This window comes from Protopterus annectens, chromosome 9.part0 (genome assembly GCF_019279795.1).
Source record: "Protopterus annectens isolate FY-2018-M chromosome 9.part0, PAN1.0, whole genome shotgun sequence".
Taxonomy (NCBI): Eukaryota; Metazoa; Chordata; order Ceratodontiformes; family Protopteridae; genus Protopterus; species Protopterus annectens.
This window is the reverse complement of record NC_056743.1, coordinates 494,153,832-494,178,328: the sequence shown is the minus strand read 5'-3', so window position 1 is coordinate 494,178,328 and position 24,497 is coordinate 494,153,832. Positions and strand designations below refer to the sequence as shown.

The 24,497-nt window shown below is 41.6% G+C and overlaps 1 protein-coding gene across 2 annotated transcripts in view; it reads left to right on the top strand.

Moving 5' to 3' along the window:
• Nucleotides 1–24,497, top strand: part of LOC122811291 (deoxyguanosine kinase, mitochondrial-like) — a 908,708-nt gene that overhangs the window by 217,255 nt on the left and 666,956 nt on the right. For both annotated transcript variants that reach the window (XM_044083040.1, XM_044083038.1), the window contains exon 3: nucleotides 14,799–14,989. In XM_044083040.1, the coding sequence (XP_043938975.1) occupies nucleotides 14,799–14,989 (191 nt within the window). The remainder of the gene's footprint in view (nucleotides 1–14,798; nucleotides 14,990–24,497) is intronic.

Genomic DNA, 24,497 nt, shown 5'->3' with positions numbered 1-24,497 from the left:
AAAGAGCCTGTTCCTGTGGCATATCTAGTGAGGAGGTGGAGGGTCTCCCCTCCTTTTTTGCTTCATACTTTATCTGCTTCAGTGCCCCTGTCCATTGCTACATGTACTGCTCAACGCCCCCAGACTTCCTCTGACTGAGGACTGGGACTGGTGACTGGTGTGCATCTTAAGGGCATCCTAGGAGGTCTTGCCAGTTACGGCTTTTGCCAGGCCAGGGGACTTTTATTATTTAATGACATACTCTTGTTTGCTGCCACTCGTCTATTCATCTTTTCTGTCTAAGGGCTGATGTTCGCTATGGACCATGCCTCCATGCAGGAAGCACCGCAGACAAATGTTCTTCCCCCGGGATAGGCATTTCCATACCTCCCTCCCAGCACCTCAGATGCCTGAGCTGCTAATCAAACCCAGGACACCTGTGTCATAGTTAAGAATTTATTTCTCTATGCCATGGCACTGCCTGAGAAGGAGGATTTTATATAAAAATACATACTTCTTCCTCTCAAGATTCAGAAAAGGAGTATTATTCATCTCTATGCTAAGGTTATCTACCAGAAGATATTTCCTTTATATTTATATTAAATTTTAAGGGACATTTTTACAGTTGATCTCTATGGAGTCCATCTTCTCCTAAAGATATGCAGAAAGATAATTAAGCTCCCAGATGCAAACTGAGCAGTTCAACTACGTAAAAAAGTTTGACATGTTACACATGTCACTGTTAGGCAAACAGGATTTATACAAGTCAAATAAGTTAGTTGCTGCAATTCTGTATCCAGCATTAGGCCATTACAACTTTATTCTTTAATTAGGATGTAAAAAAAATAATAATCAAAGAAAATTGTAGTGATAACAGTATTCAGGCACAGTTGTTTATCACAATCATATTGTAAACAGAGTAGCAGATACTTGTCAGTCTGAGAAAGGTACAGAAAGTGAGATTTGAGACCGAGATTAATTATGTTATGTGCATATTTACAAGAAATATATGATCCTCAGTAGTGTGGATAGAGAGCTAGTGCTGGATGTTGGATGTTCATGAATTTAAGTGATTTGGTCTGAGATGAAGCAGTGACATTTGCTTTGGTTACTAAAGAAGGCTATGAAATGGGATTCAGAATGGACAGACAAACTGCAGTTCACAATTTAGTATCGAAAAGACATTTTTCCTGATTGCTTTCACTTCTTCCAGTAGGATGTCTAGAATAACACGCTGGCATTTGTAAATTACCCTACTTGTATTCTGTCATGCTGGTGTCCTTGAAAACAGATATTTCATGGCAGTTGTTCCCTTGGCAGTACATCTAAATCTGTCCTTTCACTTGCCAGTCTTTTGCTCATGCAGACAAAATTATGGAGAATGCTGCTTTATAGGTTCATAGGCTGGTACTAAGCTAACTGCCTTTGCAGGCCATTTTAAGCCTAGCCACTTCCCCCATGTGAGAATCAAACCCTGCACCTTCTGTTTGTAAGGCAAACACCTTAACCATTATGCCATCTTCCCACCCCTTATGCCATCTTCCCACCTTTGCCAGGTATACTCAGATATATTGGATATTATTTGAGAAGTGATGGATTTAGGAGGGGAAAAACAGATTGCCTTTTTTGTTTCATGCAGAAATGGCAAAGAAGGCCTAGCAGTTGGTAAGAAAACTGTCTAAATTGTCAACTGGCTGTATTTTTTGTTGTGATAAGTATAGTAAAACTTTGATAGAACAACAGCCACATATACAGCACATATCAGAATGTTCTGCTTTCTGCACAAGACATTTATGAGCTGCTACATTATTTGTTGTAATGCTTTGTGAATGTGTGTGCTATTGAGAAGCATAGTAAAGAAATAGGATAGGAGTGAATACTGCATCAGTATAGCTAATTGTATGAATACCCACAGCCTTTGGGTAACCACATACTACCATAATCTGCCACATGGCTTGCTGTACACACCTAAACAAATTGGTACCAGTTGAAAGCACATTTGGTGGGGGACAGGTTTGGGCACTGCTTTGTTACAGATGATTCTTCTACTATCCACATCTTATTGGTATCCAAATACTGCCATAATTAGCCACACATTCTGTTGTACAATTCTGCACAAAGCACTGCTTGTGTATAATACAGGGTTATGAGCAGTTTGGACTTTGCTTTGCTACATAAAGGTCTGTAGTTGTCTGTTGCCATGGGCATATGTATGCTGCCTTTGAATTTACCCAGATGTCACGATCTACAGTTATGCTGACCATCCCTAAAAGAATATACCTCCATTGTAAATGAGAGTCTTCTTTTGACTGTAGATCTAGTAGAGGTCATTGCATGACAGTAAGACCACTTTCCTTCCACCCTGCATAGAGGTAGTGTATATAGTTATATTGTAAAAATTTTGTTAGGTGGCTCACAGTTGCATTCATATGATAGTTGCAGAGTGGTGCAGTGGTGCAGCAGTTAATGCTGTCACCTCACAATAAGAGGTTCTGTGGTTCGATGCTTAGCTGGGGTGCCTTCTGTGTGGAGTCTACATGTCCTGCCTGCATTTGTGTGGGTTTCCTCTAGGTGCTCCGGTTTCCTCCCACATTCCAAAAACATGCGTCTGGAGTGTTTCTCAACAGGCTGCCTCTGAAAATGGGCTTTGTCCCAGTCTGACTTTCTCAGTAAGCAAATTTTATATAATTTTTTGTACTGAGAAGAATTGCTTAATACAATCTCAACCCCCTGTGAAGACCAGAAGGGGACTGAAGAAGGCTCATTACAGTGCTAGATGCATGAGTGTCTTGCATATCTCCTGAAGTTCAATGCAGTTCTTGTTACATAAGAAAGAGTGCCTTGTACACTTACCACATCTATGTACAGCACTGTATATATATGCTGTTGCAGACTTGCCACTGTTCTGCATGGCTTGATTATTTAAGAGGGCCTTTTACACCTAACCATGTTTCTATGCAAATTTGGATATAGGACTGCCTTGCAAACCTATGTAAGAATTGAAAGGACTGAAAATGTTGGAAGAAGCTGGAATGAGGCTGGAATTAACGTCTTTATATATTTATTAACCAGAACTGTGCTGAACAGGTGTCAGTTTCTCCTTTAGATGACAAATGTTTTTGTACCTTTCAGAATAGTTTGGTTAAGAATGGTTTATTATGTGAAGTGGAGGTAAATGTCAACAATATCCGAATCATATCTTACTCTCTCCAGTAACAGTGCTGATAAATTGAAATAGACTGAATTATAATGTCCATAGAATCTGCACTCATTATAGTCAGAGTTACTCCTTTCCTCCTGAATAATGTAATTAATATTCTGGAATGCTACATATTTGACCTGAATTCTGCACTCATTTTCAAGTGTCTGTCCCAAACGTCTGTTGATTGCACTGCAGTGACTTTCTTCATATCAGTCCAAGCTAACTAACTGACTGACTTCTGTGTCAGAAGTATCTTTCCTAACAAAATCCTGCAAATTTCCTGCATGTTCTGCATGCCTCTTTAATGTTTGTTCCCAAGCCTGTTTATACTTGGTGTACTGCACGTTCTGTTAACACACTTTCTTCTTATCAGTATCCTTGACTGAAGGTTATTCATTTGTACTTAAATATTCATTATATATGAATGCTTTAATATGGCTGCATTTCTAGGCCTATACAAAGAGAATATGTAGCAAACTATATTTAAGTGAAACCTAATCTTACAGTTCCCCCTGAGCACCCCTAAACAGAAGTTTATTTTTGTAGTTCCTTTAAAATATGAAATATAAAATGAAGACACAGACCTGATCTAACATTTTTAGATCTATGCAAGGTCTATTTTATTAACTGTATTTATGTAGGATTTATTCTGGAACAATTGTCTCTGAGATTACTGAACTATAATTTGCTTCTGTAATTACTTTATAAATATATTAATATAGCCTGCAAAGAAGATGCTAGTAATCACTATAACTAATGCAAAATAATGTTTCCTTCTCAGTTAAGTAAACCAGAAATCTTAATTTTGACCACTAGGTGTCATTTGAGCATTTATGGTCTTGTTAATTAATTAAAAATCTGTTGGATTGAAGTCTCTTAACTTCAAGCTCTTTGGATCCGAGGCCCTTACCAAGAATTAGATTCTCACCTAGTATTGATCCGGTACCTTCCAGGGTACCTTCTCTTTCTATGGAATGCTGACACTCTAAGTCCTCATCCTTCGCTTCTTGTCATTCTTACAGAAGTCTGACCAAATCTGATGTGGACAAAATGATGAGATTTCTCTCCATGCAGATACAGATGGGAGTTCTCCCGGCTGCTACCATTTGGGGTAAGGAAGCCCTAGTTTGCACTACTCATCATCTTTCGGCTCCTTCACCTATCCTTACATCCATTTCAGAGACCCTGGATTCAAGTATGCTGGGACTGCCTGGATTGGATCCGATGATGTTTGTATCTTCGGCTCCAAGGAAGTCTCTGACCACTCTGGCTGTGATGGTTTCTGAACTGGATGACTCTCGGAGCTGTAGCATCCCTGTTGGATCCGAGGTGTTAGAGTTGAATCTGAAGTTGTTGGAGCTGTCTCTGCCTCTCAGAGCCTCTGCACTGGACAGCTTGGCTCCACCCTCTGCCTTGGGTGGATTGCTCTCAGAGCAAATGGAGCCGATGGGTTGGAATTGTGGCTTCTCTGCTCTGTTGGCTGCTTTCTCCCCAAGACTTTCTGCTTTTGAGGTGGTGGAGAGAGTTTTCTTTGCTTTGGCAAGACCGATGCTCTCTCCCCCTTCACATCTTCCTTCTGGATCCCCCAGGTGTCTCTGCTTCTTGTGCCACATCATTCTACACCACTGGGACAACCAGCTCAAAGTCTCCAGGCTACCCAGCAGGGTATTACAATCTCTTCTGACACTTCACTGGAGCATCCCGCTGAGGAAGTGCCTAGGAAGAGGAAATGCAAAAGGAGGCACTTGGACTCCCCTCAGGAGTCCATCATTGAAGATACTGATTTCAGTGAAGGGGAAGAGTCCCCAAGATCACCACCCGAATATGTCTCATTCAGAGACATCCTTGAGATCCTTAAGCAGAGGGGTGGTTTGTCCTCTGATAAACCTTCACCAGAGGAATCTGTATTCCCGGAGGCCTTTAGAGCTGGCCTGTTTACCTCCTGGGTTACTCTGCCTGCCAATGATCTTATTGACTTGATCTGTAGGAGGATGTGGAAGGAACCTGACTCAGTTGAGCCAGTTCTCAAAAGTCCAGATCAGATTCTGTCTCTACCTGTAGGTAGAAAATTCCGGAGCAAAGGAGTGCCCGTAGATGCTGTGGTCATGGTGGTGTCCAACAAGAAGGAACTTGCTGAACATAGTTCCTCTGTCCGTCCCCCTAATAGAGAGTCTAGGGCATTGGACAGATTTGGGAAGCATGTGTATGCTTCAGCAACCTTTGCCGTCAAGACGCTGAACTACCTGGCACACTTAGAGACTTGATTAAGGAAATATCAAATTCCCTTTCTGGAACCACTACTGCCAAGACCCAGACTTCTCTGGCCTCACAGCTGGCAATCCTACAGTCTATTTCTTACTCGAACATGAGGCTTATCACATGCAGGTGAAGTTGCTTCATGGCAGCAGGTTCAGGCATTTCCATCAGGAGGCATGCCTTTATGCGCTCGTGTGATTTTGCTGAGCCCTTCAAGTCCTTGTTTATCACTGCACCCTTTGATGGCAGTTTGTTGTTTGGCCATAAAGTTAAAGACACACACTGTAGGTGTGAGAAAGACCCTCTCTGCAGTGGGTGTACAATTTTTGACTCCTTAAAGATCCTTTTCTAGGAATCAATGAGGTGGTCAAAAAATGTGCTTCAGAAAGTTCCAGAATCCCTTACTAGATCCATGTGGAGATAGTTCCCCAGGGACAGAGGGGGGAACTCAAATGGATAACGATGCCCATGCGGCAGAGAAGGCCTGCAGAACCAGGGGTCCAGAGATTCCTTCTTTGATGGACCCTACCAGAACTCCTGAAAGGAGGCCTGATTATCCCCCACTGGAGGTGATCGAGGGGTTGAGTATCCCTGCATCAGAGAGCCTAGCTGTACATTACAAGAGATACGTGGGTGAATAGGAACATATCCTGAGGTTATATAATTCCCTTTTCACTTCCACCTCCATCTGTATGCAATTCCCCAGTGTTCACCTAGTCAGAGGAAAGCAGCAGCACAAGAAGTACAAAAGTTGCTAGAAAAAAGTCATCCAAGAGGTCCCACCAGACCAGATAGAATCCAGAACTTAAGATTTCTTTAGTGCCAAAGAAAATAGGGGACTGGAGAACAATTTTGGATCTCAGCGACTTGAAAAAATCAATTCGACACATGCAGTTTTGGATTGTCACAGTTCAGTCCATTCTGCCCTTTTTGGGCAAGGATGACTGGATGTTCTTGATAGACCTTCAGGATGCGTACTATCACATAAAAATGAACAGACAGTCCCGAAGGTATTTATGCTTACGGCTGAGAGCCATCACTACCAATTCAGAGCACTGCCAAACCACAGCCCCCAGGGTGTTCACTAAATGTATGGCCGTGGTATCAGCTCACTTGAGAACGCAGGAATTCAGAGTGTTTCCATACTTAGATGACTGGCCTCTTACCATTCCAACCAGGCATCTACTATAAGAGCGAGAGATCAGGTACTCCAGACTTGCTGCCATCTGGCGATAACCATAAATTACAACAAGTCTTATTTCCAACCATCTCAAACACTGAAATTCATAGGATCAGTTTTCAACACTGTATCAGTGACAGCTTCTCTTCCTCTCTCACTGTACCAAAATTTAAGCCTGGTTGATTCTTCAAGCTTTGGAGATCAGTGTCAGCGGCCATAATTTTTAGTTCCTCTAGCAAGATTTCATATGAGAATTCTTCAGTGGATGCTAGCAACACAGTGGTCGATTGTTTATCAATGCATGGATCGCCAAATAAGAATCACTCAGGCATTCAAGAAATACCATTGGTGGATTCGATCAGATCAGGTTCTACAAGGCCATCCTTTTATTCTTCCTCAGCCCAAGGCTATAGTGACTACGGACGCTTGCCAGATTGGGTGGAGGCACTTCCTGAGAAAAACAGTCCAAGAAACTTGGTCCCCTGAAGAGGCCAATATGCATATCAATGTCCTGGAAATGAGAGCGGTGCTCTTAGCGTTGCAGGCCTTCCAAGACTCTCTCCCTTTTGGGACAATTGCAGTTCAGATGGGCTTGTCAGTAGTTTGGTACATCAACAAGCAAGGGGGAAACAGGTCTTACCCCTTGTGTTGAGAATCCCTTAGAGTGTGGCAATGGGAGATGGAGATCTTTTCCAACCGCTTTCTGATTGTAGTGCACATTCCAGGAAGATGAGGCCAGCCTTGCTGCGATCATTTTGCATCTTCCCTAAACAACAAGTGCAGAAGCTTCTTTGCTATGATCCCTCCCACTGGGAGAATCGCCAAGGGACCATGATTGGCCTCCTGTATGCCTCACCCCCAACTCCCCTAATTCCCAAATTTCTGCAGAAAGCTGCTCGGTTGAAGAGTAAAGTCAGACTAATTGCATCTTACTGGCCTTGGCAGATTTGGCTCTCCTTCCTTTGGCCTCATCTACTTTACCCGTCTTCGATGCTGGAGCCGATTCCAGACCTCCTGTCTCACCCGACATGCATGAGTCATCCGGATGTCTCATACCTCAAGCTAACATCTTGGTTTCTCCCCTTTAAAAGCCAGACATCTGATGCTCATTTCCCCTGTCCATCATATACTTTTATCTCCCAGAAAGTCTTCTACAAGAAAACTTTACAGAAGTAAATGGAAAAGGTTTTTTTGGGGCAAACCAGAAACACACTGACCCATTCTCAGTTCCTGTACAAAGTGTTCTTGAATTTTTTGCAACTATTTTTAATGATGGCACTATCTCCTCTATAGTTAGAGTTCAGTTATCAGCAATCTCGAACTTTCATATTGAATTTCAGAATTCTTCCTTGGCTTCATCTAAGCTTTGTAAGTTTTTTTAAGAGATGCTCCTCTACTGAGACCTCCCAATAAAGGTCCTTTCTCTACCATGGGATTTAAATTTGGTACTGCAGGCCTTAATACATTCTCCCCTTTGAACCAGCAGCAAAATGTGATCTTAAATTCCTGACCTCCACTAGAAGAATTTCAGAACTTCAAGCATTGTCCTCTAAACCTCCATACTTGATTTTTCATAGGGATGGAGCAACATTACGTACCAACCCTTCTTTCATTCCCAAGGTGGTGTCAGAATCCAATATCAACCAGTCCATTAATCTGCCAGTCTTCTTTCCTAATTTTCCAAACAGAGGTATATATTGTACTTTCTTTGTTGTCTCTAAATATTTCTGTTAAATTATATGTAAAACTGACACTATACCTGTCAGTGTTCTTGTTTTTAGTGGAGCTTTTCTCCCTGGGCCCTCACCGAAAATGGGCTCACACCCAGATGGACTATCCCGGTCAACAAATGTAAAGTAAATAAATAAATATGTTGCATTTATTGGATGTCCACAGATAATTACATTTTTACTTACATAGAGCAAAATAAATTAAGAAGACAGATCAATTATTTGTCTCCTCTGCAGATTTTAAATTGGGCAAATCAGTTGCAAAGGTAACTTTAACCTGAAAGCTGACGGATTACATATCATTTGTCTGCAACATGTTGGGTTTATCCTTACCAAAACCCCTTAAAAGCCCATTCAACTAGGTCCAGGGCAACTTCGTCAATGTTTTTCCCTAGGGCTTCCATTGATGACATATGTGTGGCTTCACCTTGGGCTAATCCTCACACCTTTATTGCTTATTACAAATTGGATCTGGTCTTGAAGGGAAGAGCAGCCTTTGGCACAACTGTACTCAGCAATATCCTTCCTTAGAGTCCACCTGGGATTTTAAGTAGCTGGGATATCTGTCCCAGAAGTTGAGGATAGAATGAAAATTGACAACAACCAGATAAAGTAGTTATGTACTTACCATAACGTTCCATCTGTGCTGTCCATTTTCATTCTTCCTCATCTTCCCACCCACCTGGTGGTCGTGGGACCGCTCTTGTTTGGCATCTACTTCTCTGAAGTGCAGACCAACACTAAGGGACTCTGGCTAACAAAGTTCGCAGATGATTGCAAACTGGGAGCCATTATTGAATCCCCAAATGATGTGGATACTGTACAAAAGGGCCTTACAGAAACAGATGCTTGGTGCCAAAGCCATGGGCTCAAGCTCAATGCCAAGAAATGTACAGTTACCCCCTTTGGGAAAAAACATGTACCCGTAAATTACCACATAGGTGGCAGTACACTAAACACCAAAAGTGTGATAAGAGACTTGGGGACACAGGTGGACAGTGGTCTCACCTTCGATAACCACATTGACGCAACAGTCAGGAAATCCTTCTATGTGGCACACCTCATCACTAAGGGCTTTTCATCCAGAAAAACGGAGGTCATTGTCCCACTGTACTCATCCCTCATTAGACCCATTATAGAATGCAATGCCCCGTTTGGTATGTACCTCTCAAGACATCGTCAACAACTGTAAAGGTCGCAGAAATACCTCACTAAAAGAATCACAGGCCTAAAGCAGATGCCATACGCTGACCGCATTAAAAAAGCTCCAGCTATACTCTGTCAAATATCGTCTACTCAGAGGTGATCTCTGCTTAACATACAAGGCCATGTCAAACCCAGAGCTGTTGGACATACTAAACTTAAAGAAATCCCAATCCCTCAGAGCCAGACGCACCAGGGATCTAAACCTTGTCATCATAATAAACAAAACATGCTGGAGGGATAGGTTCCTAACCCAGAGACTCCCCAGATTCTGGAATAGACTGCCCATAATACATGTCAAGCAGAGCGCCTCTTTGGCCCTCTTCAAAAGGAACCTTGACGATTGGATGGGAGAGAGGATATTCAACCCGGGGATCACGTCAGTCGCCCTGCTAGACAGGGGTCCAGGGAAGTAAATAGTGTGGGAAGAAATAGCCAGGGAATTGTTATGGCTAGGCTTGTATAGGTCCTAGGGCCGATAGCCTAGTACCAACCTATGAACCAACCCCCAACCTTTCACAGTTGATTTCTGGAAGAATAAGGGCTTATGAGGACACCACTCTCCCTCATGTTGAGCTCCAGGTATGGTTTCTTCTGACAGAAATATTATATTAGTAGTTCCTAATTTATGTAAACCAGCAAACAAGATCTGGGGTATGTTAGGGGTTGGTGCATTATGGGTAAGGGAGGAGCTCAAGAGGTTTTTGGTGTCCACAAGCTAAAGTAACGGTCAAGTCAGATCCGAGATTGAATCCTAACACAACAGTTGAGGAAGAATAAAAATGGACAACACAGATGGAATGTTATGTTAAGTACCTAATTTCTTTTTTCTGAATATGTGATAACTTGTCTGATTGCATTTTAGCTAAGGCAACTGAACCAGAATTTATTTTGTCTTTAGCCTGTGATTCTGTATATTTCTGTAGTAACTAATTTGTTAATATCTATACATTATCTGCACAGTGTACTGTACATAACTTCTTTCAAGTATCATCCATTTGCAGTACTTTGCATTCTGTAGCATTTTTATTTCTCCATAAAGTCTTGTTACTGAAATGTTAAACAACATGCAACTCTGACAACATGTCACTGCTCATTGCTGTAACCTTTTACCCTTTAAGTCCTAAGTGTTATGACTGCACTCTGGTAGAGGTCTGTTTGTAATTGAAATTGATGCTTCTGTATTAATCAGTACATTATTCCATTCCTGTAAACTATGTAATATGTCATTCATTCTCTCTACCTTAAATGATGACAAATTAATCATCTGGTTTGTTGCTTTACTCCTACACTCTTTACAGATATGCTGAAAATTCTTTTCTACATAACTAGTAACGACACTGAATTGAGCTATGGTACGCGTTTCTTCTTTATTTTGCCCCAGAAAAACTAGTAACAACATTGACTTGTGCTGTGGTGTGCATTTCCTCCTTATTTTGGCCTGAAGTCGGGGTATCATCTATGCTGGTGTTTACTTTACCAAACTGATCAAAATCTGCACTGTGATCCCTTTTGTCCCCCTTTAGTGAAGTATTTGCACTGGCTTCTGAAAACAATAAACAAGAATTTATTACATTGTAAACATCTGTTGTCCGGAAGTCTGCATGTGATGTACACTGACTGTGTTTACATCTGTATTTGCAAGACTGTAACTTAATTGTATTTGGAATTACATATTCTGTAGCATTTACACTGATTTCTGAAGACTGTAAACTAGAATTTGTTACAGTTTGCATGTTATCTAAGTCTGAAATCATACTGACCTTAGAAGCTGAATATAATATTTTTACATGAGAAAGCATGTCCGTTACTTCACTCATTACAGTGTGCATCTGTGTTTTAACCCTTTTGTGTCTAGAAAGATTTAACATTGCTGAACTTAGAACATTGAATTTTAAATGAACATTTCTAGCGCACAGTTTTTTAGGCTGCTTTACCCAGTTTTTAACTCTAAACCACACATTTATTGGTGCCTTTACTGTAGAAGTACTGTTTGACATATCTGTACAATTTACATATATTTAAACTCTTCTGAGATCTACTGTCTGATTTAGCTAGAAAACGCAGTGTAATAAAAATAAATTTTTGTGTAAGGAATGTTGAAGTTGAGTTGGAAAGGTAGCCAGACATCTCGCAGCTTTTTCAAACTCCCTCATGTAAGGATTCCCATGGCTCTGGTGAAGTTTTCTGAGATGTTGCTTTTAATCAGGTAATGTTCTTCACACTGGTATCTTGGAGAGTCTAAAATTCTTTGAGACTTTACTGTAGATTTTCAGAAGTAGGAACACAGATGCTGTGTAAAAATACACTTAGTCTGTATGTTGATAAACAACTGTAGGTTTGCAAGTTTGCTATGGGCTTTTGGGACTTAAACTTTAGTTTCAAATATTGCCCCCCCCCCCATTGATGGTGACTCGCCATTGTACAAATTGAAAGGACTGTATAATACTGGAATAAATTGGAAATAACTGGAAGAAACTGGAATGAATGTCTTTATTACCTACAACTGTACTTTTACATTTGAAGTCATTTTAATGGCTATGGCTAGTGGGGTTTGGCTTTATTGACCTGAAATTGTTCATTAAAACGACTTCAAATGTAAAAGTCATGGGCAATCAGCATTGTCATGTAGCTGAAACACCTAATGTTCATAATGGTCATTTGCATATATCCCATGTGCCTCTGTTACAGAAGGTTTGGGAGGTCAATCTTTGGAAGTTCTAGCTTGGCTGGAGTTTTAATTTAGTTTTTTCTGATTGGTTTTTCAGTGTGACCTTCTAACTCTTTGTTTTAATTTGTTAGTTGGGATATTTTGCAGTCACCCTAATGATAATGGACATCAGCTAGGTATAACAACCCTGTGTTTCTTATCCTTAGTCAAACACTCGCTTATGCTATGCTGACAAGGTCGTAATAAGGCCGAAATATGCATATCCATAGCTATTGGGTTTTGGCTTTATTGGCCTAAAATTGTCCATTAAAACGACTACAAATGTAAAAGTCATGGGCAATCAGAATTGCCATATAGCTGAAAAATCTGATGTTCATAAGGGTCATTTGCATACATCCCACATGGCTCTGTTACAGGAGGTTTGGGAGGTCACTCATTGGAAGTTGTAGCTTGGCTTGAGTTTTCATTTAGTTTTTTTCTTTCATTTAGTTTTTTTCTGCACTTGTTATACTCAGAATTATTCTTTTTCTCCTTAAGAACGTAATTAATATTCTAGAATGCTGGATATTAGATCTGACTTCAGCACTGACTTTCGAGTTTTTGTACAAAATTTCTGTGGACTGCACTGCATTGACATTCTGCATATCAGTCCAAACTAACTGACTCACTTCTGTATCTGAATAATTTCCCACAAGTTCTACATTCCTCTTTAAATTCAAACATGTTTGTGAATCAAGGTTAATGTACTGCATATACTGTTAGTATATTTTATTCTTATCAGTATTCTTGACTGAAGGTTATTTGTACTGAAACATTCCTTATACAAGTCTGCATTAACATGGCTGCTTTTGTAGGTTTATGCATAAGAGAATACTGTAACAGACTATTTAAGTGAAACCTAATCTTACATCTACTTTGATTCTGTGAACTGCTAGATATAAAGGACTAACTTGCACATCTACTATGATTCTGTACAGCACTGGATTTATGATTGTCTTGCACATCTACCATAGTTCTGTGGAACACTGGATATGTAAGAATGCCTTGCACACCTGCGATTGGCCCGCACAACACCAACACATAGCCAGTGTGGGTTTTCATAGGGATATAGGCACAGCTGATGGAGTTTCAGGCTGGGAGGAAAAGAATGGTAAGGTAACTGAACTGCCGAGACTCGCACTGCCATGTCCTTGAATATGTGTACTGAATGACTACAAATTCTGACATGCATATACAAAGTCTGAGATTCCCATTTGAAGGAACAGTCACTTTTCCCTGACCTATGGTGATCTCAGATTTGGTATAATTTTATTTATTGACATTTGATTACCAGGAAAGTCTGACTGGGTAGGAGCCCATTTTCACCCCAGACACAGGGTGAAAAGCTCCATAGTATTACAAAACATTTTTAAGAACAATAATTTTACTGTCTTTAAAAATAATACAGTCAAACATTGTAGACAGATAAATGTGTTATAACTAATTCATTGATTTTGTTTAATGTTCCATTTCCGGAATCTATACTTAGATTGCAAGTACCTCATCTTTGGTCCACTTTAGCCATAACAAGAAAAATAGTTGCAAAAAACTAGAAATGTAAAACTGCTTTATTTTTTAATGAATTCATTTGTTTGGCTAAAAATGTTTGCAAAAAGGAACGGTCAACCTTCAAAATGAAAACATCTGATATTACACATCAGTGTAGATATTGGCTAAAATTAGGCAATTTATTAGATAAGTGTTAATGGTTTGGTTTATTAAATTGGATTTTATTGTGGTCCTTTCTAAATAGCTATAATCTTGTTACATTTCTTGTTATATGGATTTGTACTTTTGTTTCAAAAAATTAATAAAAAAATGAAAATAAAAATAAGACAATAATTATACTAAATTCGACATAATATAACAACAGTGGTTAAGAAGAGATGCAAGTTATATGATTATGATTTTTAGCCAGTTTATAGCAAAATTAAAGGTAAGTTAGTGTAACAGAAACACAAATTGCAATAAATGTATGTATTTATAATATACATATTAAACCACTTGTTGGTAATTGTGGAGATCTGGAGTTTGCCTTTTTTGCAACTCTGTGTTGGTATAAGTTGCAAGGGGGGGGTGTGTGTGTGTGGGGGGGGGGCAGCCCCATCTCTGCAAAAAAAAAAAGTTTAGAGGAGAAAAGTGATGCTCCATATTCAGTCTTCTTCTGTATTTTGGACTTTTTTCCTATATCTTGGGACTCTACATTTTGAGTTCCAGCATTTAATTTGTGAGCTATCTGATAAGGTGGGTAAATCCAAATGTTATGATTTGATGTTACACTGACTTTCAAGCTCTACTGTTATGGTAAACATTTTACTGTTATATGTATCATCTTAAGTAACTTGCATGTGATTAGAAAGGCTATTGAATTGCCAGATATAAAACACACACATAATATAGTATCTTTAAATCAATTGAAAAATCTATAGAATGCAGTAGCAGTTTTATCTGTTTACTGTTTAGTGAAAGGAAACAATGCTAAAGTATCTTTAATATGAACTTGTGTTTTTTTTTTCTTTTTTTTTTTCTTACCTGCAGATAACCAGCCTTACAGCATGTGGAGGTAATTTACTTCAGTTGCTGTATGATGATACAGTTCGATGGGCTTTTACATTTCAGACATGTTCCTTGTTGAGTCGCATCAAAGCCCACTTGGAGCCTTCATCAGAAAAAATGCTGAAGGCTAAAGATCCAGTCAAGATTTTTGAGAGATCTGTGTACAGTGACAGGTATGTCTGCTGTTAATATTTGTCAGTTGTATAATAGTTTAGTAAAGTACAAATTTTATTATCTTATTGTTTATTACGGGTGGCCATGGTGGTGCAGCGGTTAGCATTGCCGCCTCACAGCAAGAGGTTCTCCAGTTCGATTCTTGGCTGGGGTGCCTTCTGTGCGGAGTCTGCATGCCCTCCCTGTGGTTGCGTGGGTTTCCTCCGGATGCTCTGGTTTCTTCCCACATCCCAAAGACATGCAGTAGGTGGATTGGACACTCTAAACTGGCCCTAGGTGTGAGTGTGTGCGTGTGTGTGCCTTCTGAGGAAGGTTGGGCGCCGGGCTGGCAACTTGACACCGTAAAACTCCACTGCCAATCATGAGCGGACAGATGATCCACTGTGGCGACCCCTAACCGGGAAAAGCCGAAAGAAGAAGATTGTTTATTGTGTAACGAAGCACAAGTTGTGTACATGATCTGATACAGTCTACTTCTGCTTTATAGTACTGTAAATTGCTATACAAACATTCATTTTGGCATGATCTGCTTCTTTTGTTGCTGAGCAGCACCTTCACTTTATAGTGTAATTGTGGTTTTGCTTTTCTGTTTTAGTGAAGTTAGTGTGCACTTCGAGCCACATAAAGTTTGGTTGTGATGGAGGCTCATATCCAAAACACAATAGGTTTTTGAATCATGGATAGGCTCACCTGCCCCAGTTTGCATATGTATTGTGTATGTGGACAACTTCAGGTACCAGATGGCTGTGTGGTAGTTACTCTGCTATAGCTTGTGGTTCCTGAATTGCATAAATGTTCAACATATAGATCACTGCTGCAAGTAAGTCTCTTGACTGGCAAGCTTTCAAAGCATTAGAGTGCCTCTCATGTAGTCCGTCTGTTGGGAGTTAGAGGAAAGCCCCACAAAAAGATGGAGAGCAAATTACTTCAGAGTTTTTGCAGCCAAAGAGCGCTCCTTTGATGGGCCCATTGGTACTTTGGAATGTAAGGCAATCTTTCAGGGCTGGACATATAGGTACCCTGTTCGGAAAAATTTTCCAGTATACATATATATATATATATATATATATATATATATATATATATATATTTTTTTTTTTTCCTGAGGAAAACTTAACTAGCAAAACACTGCTTTTTGTATTGTCATTGCATTTCTAAGGGAATTTGCATGTAAATGTTTGTGTGAACATTTTATGTGACTGGAATTTTGTAAGGAACTTGAGTTTGTGTGTTTTTGGGGAAGAATACTGTCCTTGTGGGAGAATATCAGTGGTTTAATTGCCTCAGCACCACTTGATGTCCTTCCATATTACTGTCACATTATTATTTAAAATAGGGATTCCCTGCCAAGGGCAGCCTGACATGCTGCCAGTATACAAAAGCCTTTAGGTTGTAATGGATAACACTATACGTCACACATATGCTCCCCATGCGTGGCATATTGAGTAAAGGTGATGTCTGGATGTACCATCCTCAGAACTTTTCCGCCAGTCTGAACGCCAGTTGTCAGTCTGAAAGTTTGTTTGTCAGCTGGTTTCTACCACTTTCAGATAAGTGCTTCGTTGGAGTTTTTGGTTTTATGGTCTTAGTTTGCCTTGTTTCTAGCTGTTGGGTTTCATGTCATCCCGAAAGGAGAAATGCTAGTACAGGAGATAGATTCCCTATAACGCTCATCACTAGTAGTGTTTATTCTGCTTAGGTGCTTCCCATGACCATGTGTCTTGTGAGATTTGCCAGTCCTTTGTCTCTAAGATTTTGCAGAGTTGGCTTTCTTCCCTTGCAATTTACCTAGAAAATCAGTGACTTAAATTGTTGGCTAAGGATACCATGGAAGGATCTTCCCGGCCTGAGGGCCAGCCGTCTGCGATGAAAAAGACCAAGAAAGTACTGTATGATTCGTCTGCTGTACCACCTCCACTGGATGTCCCTCCTGAGGCTGGTGAAAGCCTGAAGGATTGTGTCCATTTTCTCTCTTGGATTCCTGTGCTGCAACTGCTTTGGAGGCTGACATGGACTCGATGCCACACACTTTCATAGAGGTTTTGCAGTTGTCCACCTCGGATGTACAGGGGGAACTGCGGTTGGTTATTACTGAAGGATCTAGGGCTGTTCCTCAAATTTTACTGAGGGAAGAGGTTCCGACTACCATTATTGAGTGCTGTCAGGGGTCAGTGCCTCCAAAATTTTTCAAGGCTGGCATCTCACTCAAAAAGAAGCAAAAAAAAAAAAACTAAACCTATTTTGGCTGCTCCAACAGAGTGAATGGCGTTCCTTCACTCAAGGCCTGTTTAATGCCCTTATGGTCTTTAAGCCCTCACAGGGTGTTTCTATTCCTGCTTCCTCCGGTCTTCTACTCCTCTTATGAGATCCAGGGAGCAGGATTCTTCTTTTGAGGAGGATGCTGAGTCTGATGGGAGTCCCTTACACATTCTTCTCAGATTCCTTTGCCACTTCATTTTGATTCTGAGGAAGAAGAATCTAATCAGTCCTGACTCTACTTTTGAGGGGATTTCATTTGGTGCTGTTTCCAGAATGATGAAAGTTTTCAAATGGGACTGTACTCAAGTGTCATATTCAGAAGCGGTACTATGAACTTCTACATAGTGAGTCTCCTGGACCCTCTGCTGTTCCTCCTGTTCTTGCAGCCTTGCTGGATGCTTTTTCCACTGCTTCTCAGGCTCCAGACTCCCAACCCTCTGCTCCCCCCAAAAAAATGATAGTTTTGTGAAGTGCCTGAAGACTGCAAGTTTCTTTGCAAGTGTCCCTCTGCTGACCCCTTTGTGCTCTGTGGTATTCAGTGGCTTCTGATAAGCCTTCCAAATTGTTGCCTTCCACTAAATTGCTGCCATCTGATAAGGGTAGGAGAACCATGAAGAGACTGCGTAAGAAGGTGTATACTTCTGCTACTCTTGCCTTTAGAGCTGTTAACTATCAGACATGCATGACTAGATATGTTTTAGCCGTTCTGTCTCTAATGTGTCAGGCTATTTCTGATTTCTCTGATTCCGAGGGGAAGGCATCTGCTCTTGCTTTGTTTGGGATGTCCTTCCAAATAGTTCACCATTCCTTAAATGCAACTGATGCTTCATTTAGGGCTGCTGCTTTTGGATTTGTTTTGAGGAGGTATTCCTGGCTCAGACTTTAGCCTTTGCTGATGATATCAAGGCTAAACTGATGGATGCTCCTCTGGATAATAAGCGTTTGTCTGGTGCTGCTGCTGTGGAGTTAAGTCCCTGTAAAAGAAGGGCAAGACCTTACATGAGTTGAAACATTTTGTTGTTTCCCCTGTGCACAAGTTTCAGAGAAATTATCCTAATAAGACTGTTTTTGTCCATAGACAGTCTCGCCTTCTCCTCAGATATAAAAAGGGAGGTAAAAGGGCTCCCCAGCTAAGGCTGCCCAAACTCCTCATTCTCAGAAGCCTTCCTTTCCTTCACAAAACAGGTGCTGTCTGGCTATCTTTGCCCAAGAATCCTAGGTTCTTCCCATTATTTGTCAGGATTATTATTATGGCTTGTAAAGCTTTTTCCCTTGCTCTGGGCATTACTCAGCCTCCTTAGGAACAACTGCCCTTTTTCCAGAGGTGCTTCATGGCCTGTTGGCTCAGGGAACTATTCAGGAAGTTCCAGTTCCTCACAGGGGGAAGAGGTTGTATTCCAGAATTGGTCCCCAGGAAAGAAGGCACTTGGATACCCATTCTGGATCTATCTCAGCTAAACACCTTTTTGAAGGTCCCATCCTTTCGGATGCTGTCCCTTAAAACCTTGTTTCCTTTGCTTCTTCCTTAGGCTTTTCTAGTTTCCCTGGATCTCAGAGATGCTTATCTACATATTCCTATTCATTTCATTTTCAGGAAGTTTTTATGTTTCTCTGTTGCTTACTGGAATTTTCAGTTCTTTGCTTTGCCCTTTGGCCTCTCTGCTGCTCCAAGGGTCTTCACCAAATGCCTCGCTCCTGTGATTGCTTTCTGGAGGCAAAGGGGGTTACAGGTCTCTCCCTACCTAGATGACCTGCATCTTCAGGCCTCCTCTCTAGAGGTCTTACTTCAGCATCTACACTTTGCCATTTCTCTCCTTCAAAGCTTGGCATCCAACTATAAATTTCCAAAAGTCTTTCCTGACCCCTTCTCAGGATCATTGTTTTCTGGGTTGCAGGATCCAGACTGTTCAAAGCTGGCATCCCCTGCCTCCTTCCAAGGCCTTAACTCTTATTGCCTTCTTTCAGTCCCTTCTTCCTCTGGCTTCAATCACAGCCAGAACATTTCTGAGAGCTCCGGGTTATATGGCTTCCACCATTCCTATGCTTCCTCTAGCCAAGCTCAGCATGAGAAAGATTTCTAAAGTCAGTTTGGTTTCAGCACTCTCATTCTTTAGATTTTCTAGTTCCTCTTCTTCCAGGCCTTAAGCTGGAACTTCAGTGGTTGAGTCTTCAGTTGACCTCAACCCAGGGCTTCCTATTCAACCTCCACTCACCTCTCAGGAACTTTTTACAGATGCCTTGGATGTGGGATGGGGGACATTCTTCGGCCATCTGAAAGTGCAGGGCCTTTGGTTGTCTCAACAAAAGAATGACCATATCAATGTCAAAGAGATGCAAGCTCTTTTGCTGACCCTTCAAGTTTTTCATTCTCTGTTCATTCCAGGGCCCCTCAAGATTCACAAACACAATGCCACAAATGCACTCTATAAGCACTTACACAAGTGCATGGATCGTGCTATCCCAAACAGAACCAAGATGCTATCCTCCAAAAAAAGGAAGCCAATCTGGTGGTCCCCTGCCATAAACAAACTGTACAACAGAAGGAAGAAACTGTTGCAAAAGAGAGTAAAATCCCTTGAGTGGAGGAGCTTCCTGGTCAGCCTCAGTGAGAAGCTGAGATCCCTTATAAGATCCACCAAAGCTAGCTATGAAAACAAAATCACCAATAAATCCAAGGACAACCACAAAGCATTCTATAGCTATGTCAAAAATCTAGATGGCAACACCCAGATCTGCTCTGAGTTACAGCACAAAGGCACGAAAATTACAGAACCAACTGATATTGCCAACATCCTGGCAGATAGGTTCAGTGCTAACTTTACCCCCCTCTCACACCCTAAAGGGCCCATATCTATACAAGAAGAATGCAGAGTCCCTTTAATCACAACTACGCAGGTAAAAGCTGCACTCTCTAAAGCCAAAAACACAGCATCCATGGGACTGGACAACATCCCAGGCTGCGTTTTACACGAACTTCAGAACGAACTGGCTCCCCACTTAAGCACCATGTTTAATAATAGCCTCACATCAGGCTTTGTGCCCACTGAATGGCGCACAGCAACAGTTATCCCACTCCACAAAGGGGGTGCCACCACTGATCCCGGGAACTATCGACCTATTAGCCTGATGAGCCTGGTCTGCAAGGCCATGGAACGTATCATCATGGAACTCATAAACAAAGACATTGGTAACCTCCAAACTCTGGATCCCACCCAGTTCGGGTTTGTGAAAGGCAGATCATGTCTCCTGAACCTGATCGACTTCTTTGAGGCAGTCACCAAAGCTGTGGATGAGGGTAAGGTGGTTTACACAGCCTATCTTGACCTCGCCAAGGCTTTCGACACCATCTCCCATTCTGGAATTATAGCTAAACTCACTAAACTAGGTATAAATCCCTACGTCACAAGATGGGTTGCCAACTGGCTCACTGACAGAACCCACATTGTAAAAGTTGCTGACTCCAAATCTGACCTCAAAGCAGTGACAAGTGGACTACCACAGGGTTCCGTCCTGGGGCCTCTCCTGTTTGGTATCTACTTCTCTGAAGTACAGGCTAACACAGAAGGCTGGCCTCTGGCTAACGACATTCGCAGATGACTGCAAACTAAAAGCCATAGTCAAGTCCCCAAATGATGTGCACATCCTACAGAAGGGCTTCACTGAGACAGATGCCTGGTGTCAGAGCCATGGCCTCAAGCTCAATGCCAAAAAGTGCAGTGTCATCCCCTTTGGTAAAAACTCTGTACCCATGAACTACCATATAGGCAGCAATCTACTTAACACCGAATGCGTGACAAGAGACCTTGGGACCCAGGTGGACAGTAGTCTCTCCTTTGATAGTCACATCGCCACAGTAGTCAGGAAGCCCTTCTACGTGGCACACTTTATCATAAAAGGGTTCTCATCCAGGAAAAGAGAGGTCATTGTTCCCCTCTACTAGTCACTCATTAGACCCATTATAGAGTGCAACGCCCTTTTGGAATGTACCTCACAAGACATCTGCATCAGCTGGAAAGGCCACAGAAGTACCTCACAAAGAGGATTACTGGCCTCAAACAAATGCCCTACGCTGACCGCCTCAAAAAACTCCAGCTTTACTCCGTAGCATATTGCCTACTCCGAGATGATCTCTGCATAACATATAAAGCTATGTCAAACCCAGAGCTGTTGGACATGCTACACCTAAAGAAATCCCAATCCCTCCGAGCTACACACTGTAGGGATCTGTACCTTGTCACCACAATAAACAGGACACGTTGGAGGGATAGATTCCTGTCCCAGAGACTTCCTATACTCTGTAACAAGCTACCCATTTATGTCAAGCAAAGTTCTTCATTAGCACTCTTCAAGAAAAATCTTGATGAGTGGATGGGAAATAGGAAATACACCCCGGGGATCACTTCTGTCTCTCTGCTGGACAGTGGCACAGGAAAATAACTTTCTTGGGTGGCGTAAGCTATGGAACCTTGCTGGCTAGGCTTATGTAGGTCCCTAGGCCGATAGCCTAGTACCTATCTATGAACCTATGTGGTATATCAACAAGTGGGGGGGGGGACGTCTTATCTCCTATGCAGGTAAGAACTTCAGGTTTGGGAGCTAGCTATCCAGTATCAGGTGACCCTTCAGGCAGTTTACCTTCCCTCAGATCAGAACATTAGTGGCAGATTCTCTGAGCAGGTCCATAACACAATCCCAAAAGTGGATGTTTCACAGGGACTTGTTTCTGGACATTGTCCGCCAGTGGGGTCCTCAGTTTGATCTTTTTGCCTCCCCTCTGAATAGACATCTTCCTCTATTTTGTGCCCGAGTCCCATTCCCTCTAGCCTGGAAGATGGACGCTCTCTCTTTTTCTTGGAAGGGGATGTTTCTTTATGCCTTCCCTCCCCTTCCTCTCATTCCAAAAGTCCTGTTCCAAAGTTCAAAAAGATGCTCCAGAAATCTTGCTGGTGATTCTCTTTTGGCCCAGACTGCATTGGTTCCCTCTTCTTCTGCATCTAGCCAAGGGAAATTATCACAAGTTACCTCACAGGGTGGACTTACACAAGACAAGGGGTCTCTCATCCATCCCCACCTGTCCACTCTTCAACTGACGTTGTGGGTGAAAGGGTTTTGATCCCCTTCAGAGACATTTTTTCTGAGGACGTGCTTTGGGTTCTGCAGGAAAACCCACTACTAGGAAATCTTACTTATCCAAATGGAAGAGGTTTTCTATTTGGTGTCTTCCTCATAACCTGAATCCATTTACTGTGAATGTTCCTTTGGTTCTGTCTTGTGTGAATTGCTCAGTGCTGGGTTGGCATATTCTTCAGTTAAAACCCACCTGTCTACTGTTTCTGCTTGTCTGCCTTTGACTCCCCCTTTGGCCTCTAGATTTGAGGACAAACAGTTTCTTAAAGGTGTCCTTCATCTTATGCCCTTCAGGAAGCCTGTCTCTCCTTCCTGGGATCTTAATTTTGTTTTAGAAAAATTAATTCAGGCTTCTTTTGAGGCTGCTGCTTCAGCTTCCTTACAGCATTGTTCTTGGAAGACTGTTCTTCTTTTGGCCCTTACTTCTGCCAGTCAGGTGTCTGAGCTGCAAGCCCTTATGGTTGTCCCTCCCTTTTTGGTTTTCCATAAGGACATAGTATCCCTCTGTACTAATCCTTTAATGCCCAAAGTGGTTAATGGGTTGTCTTTTAAACAGTATGTTAATTTACCCACTTTTTTCCCATTTCTGAAATCTGCTAGTGAGAAGGTTTTGCGCACCTTGGATTTGCATAGACAACTGAGGTTTTATAAATCTGAACAGCGTTTTGTTTCTTTTCATCCTATGTCTTTAGGTTTGTCTTGTTTACATGCAAATCATTTCTTCTTGGGTATCTAAAACCATTTATTTCTGCTATTTGTTTCATGAGAAGAGACATTCTTCTCCTCTTATGGCTCATTCTACTAGGGCTGTGCCTTCTTCAGGTGTTGTTTTCAAGGGTTTGGATACCCATTCTATTCTTGAGGCAGCTACCTGGACTTCTGTGCATACCTTTACCAATCATTATAAGTTGGACATGATTTATAGGGCCAGAGCTGGTTTTGCTAGGGCCATTCTTCATGGCTTCCTAGAGGCCTCTGGTGGCCCTTCCTCCTCCCCATCTTCTTCTTGAGCTATTGCACTTTCCCTACTGTAAAGAATACTACAACTGTGATATAGAATGATATAGTACAGTTGTGTAAAATCTTACTATAACCATAGATGTCCTTCTCTTCACTGTTGCAGTATTCACTCCCTCCCTCTTCCCTCCTGTTCTTTTTCCTTCTGGATGTGCTTGTTACCTACTAGTATCCTTGGACCATCGTTCCTACTGGGGTTTTTCAGTTCTGAGGATGGTATGTCTGGACATCACCTTTATGCCCTATACTGTGTGCAGGGACCATACGTGTGATGTGTGGGATACCTGCTACAACTTAAAAGCTTTGTATAATAGCTGGAAGTTGGGCTGCCCTTGGCAGGGGATCCCTATTGTAAAGAATACTGCAACAGTGAAGAGAAGGACATCTACTGTTATGGTAAGATTTTACACAACTGTACTTTTTCCTGCTTTGCCTACTGACCCATCCAGGCTTCACTATCTGCTTGTGAGTTCTCTTTCTTGGCTTACCAATGGAGTAACCTCCAGTCTCCATATTTATTTACCTTCCATTCTATACAAGAAAAAAAAAGTTGTCAGAGAGTCATTGGGTGTTAAGTTGGCTCCATCACAGCTCTGCTGTGGCTACTTGCTCCTCATTCTGCTAAGCCCTGCTCCTGTCCTGGTCCTGTTGGTATAGCAAGTGCAGCGACCAAAGACCGTAGGATAGCCATGTTCTCTGTGGCTGGGGAGGGAACCACTCTTGTTGATCTCATGGAATGGGGCAGGTGAAAGTTCTGCAGTTAATCGGAAGAGGGGAACTAGTTGTTGGGACTGGTGTGCATTCTTCAGAGTCACTTAATTTGTAGGGAGACTCCCTGGAAGAGTGAACATAGTGAAAAAAACTTCCAATCTCCTGTTTTATTTCTATGGGCAGGGAAGATTTACTGCAATTTATTAAGGACCTTGCTCATTTGTGCTTTTTCCTTATCTTGTTCTTCAGGAAAGAAAATAAAAAGGGTTCCATCTCTTTTTGACTCTGATTTTCATTCAGATTAGCAGACATTGCAGGGCAGTGGTTGGGTTTCAGGGATTTTTTCTCAGTCTGGACATTCTGTTTCCTGGGTACAATATGGTATCAGATTCT